The sequence below is a fragment of the Colobus angolensis genome, unplaced genomic scaffold, assembly GCF_000951035.1.
Source record: "Colobus angolensis palliatus isolate OR3802 unplaced genomic scaffold, Cang.pa_1.0 Scaffold71, whole genome shotgun sequence".
In the NCBI taxonomy this organism is placed as follows: domain Eukaryota; kingdom Metazoa; phylum Chordata; class Mammalia; order Primates; family Cercopithecidae; genus Colobus; species Colobus angolensis.
In genome coordinates, this window is record NW_012120821.1 from 10692409 (window position 1) to 10694125 (window position 1717).

Genomic DNA, 1717 nt, shown 5'->3' on the forward strand with positions numbered 1-1717 from the left:
AAAAAAAAAAAAAAAAAAGTTTAATTTCCAAATAAAATAAAAAATATGTAGCAAAACTGTGAGTTCGTGCTGCTAAATACATATAACAAAATCACTCAGTATATAAGATGAATCCAAGACTGGCAACATAAACGTGTAACCTAAAGACTTAAAACACACACACACTCCCCATGTACAGTACTGGATACACACTATGTGCCAGGAACTTTATGAACACTCTCTCTCTCCTTTTTTTTTTTTCTCAAAGTTTCACTCTGTCACCCAAGCTGGAGTGCAGTGGCACAATTAGCCTCAACCTCCCTGAGCTCAGGTGATCCTCCACCCTCAGCCTCCCAAGCAGATGGGGCCACAGGCACGTGTACTACTATACCTGGCTTTTTTTTTTTTTTTTTGTAGAGTTGGGGTTTTGCCATGTTGCCCATGCTGGTCTTGAACTCCTGGGCTCAAGTGATATGCCCACCTCAGGCTCCCAAAGTGCTGGGATTACGGGCATGAGCAACCACTCCTGGCCTATGAATACTATCTAATTTAATTCTCCCAACAACTAATAATTGAGATAAAAACAACTTGTCCAAGGTGACACAGCTGATAGTAGCAAAACAGGGAGTAGGATCTTTTTACACTGAGCCCTATGTGTAAAAACCACTATAGCCTATTGTCTTCCTTTTCCACTATTATGGATATGTCACAGTTTAAATCTGCATTGCAAAAGTAGATCCTAAAACTCTTTCTTCTTATAACCAGACACTGAATTCCCTGATGCCAATAGGTGCTTTGCTCCTGAATGGATTTTATGCCATAGACAATCACATGCCAGAGCTTATCATGATCATGTATTGACTTCTGGCCTACTGACTGGAATGACCTGACTCACTAGGCATCAATGCCACAAAACAAAACAAAAACAAAACTCTTAAAATTGCATTAAATACTTTTGGGTATCCTGTAAATATTTCCCTATCAAATACCAGTACTAATAGGTGAACTGTATTTAGCTACTATCTGGATTAATGCTTGTCTTTATAATGTTCCTTTCACTAGTAATAAAACTGATTTACCCTAAATCATACTGAAATTCTTACCTTCAGTAAGTTGTTGTTCAAGGTCCTTAATCTCTTCCGTTTCCTTAGCAATTCTAGAAAGTATCTCATCCAAACGACTTTCAAGTTGTTTGTACTGCTTGTTCATAATGTCAAGCTGTTGTTCTTTACCCCTCTTTTGAGCCTTCACATGGGACTGAATTTAAAAAAAAAAAATCAACAAAACTCCAAGTTCCTTAAACTCCTTTAAAATGAATAATCCTTAACAACATTTTTAAATGAAGAATAGAAAATAAATATAATAATTTGCATCTATTTTGTGTCAGGCCCTATATTGTTTTCACATGGGTAGTTTTATCAAGATAAGTTGATATGGAAATCATTTCTACTTTACAGGTAAGAAAACTGAGGATCAAAAAGGTTAAGTGGTTTTTCCAAGGGCACAGCTAGGTAGGTCAATGTTATTTGCATTGCATTAAATTGTGTGTCTCTCTTTTCTTTCTTTCTTTCTTTTTTTTTTTTTTTTTGGAGACGGAGTCTTGCTCTGTCGCCCAGGCTGGAGTGCAGTGGCCAGATCTCAGCTCACTGCAAACCCCGCCTCCCGGGTTCGAGCAATTCTCCTGCCTCGGCCTCCCAAGAAGCTGGGACTACAGGTGCAGGCCACCACACTCGGGTTT

At 38.4% G+C, this 1717-nt stretch overlaps 1 protein-coding gene across 1 annotated transcript in view; it reads right to left on the reverse strand.

Annotated features, from left to right (window-relative positions):
* The window catches only part of CNTRL (centriolin), a 95673-nt gene that overhangs the window by 52281 nt on the left and 41675 nt on the right, over positions 1-1717 (reverse strand). The window contains exon 13 of the mRNA XM_011927399.1: positions 1083-1236. Within this exon, the coding sequence (XP_011782789.1) occupies positions 1083-1236 (154 nt within the window). The remainder of the gene's footprint in view (positions 1-1082; positions 1237-1717) is intronic.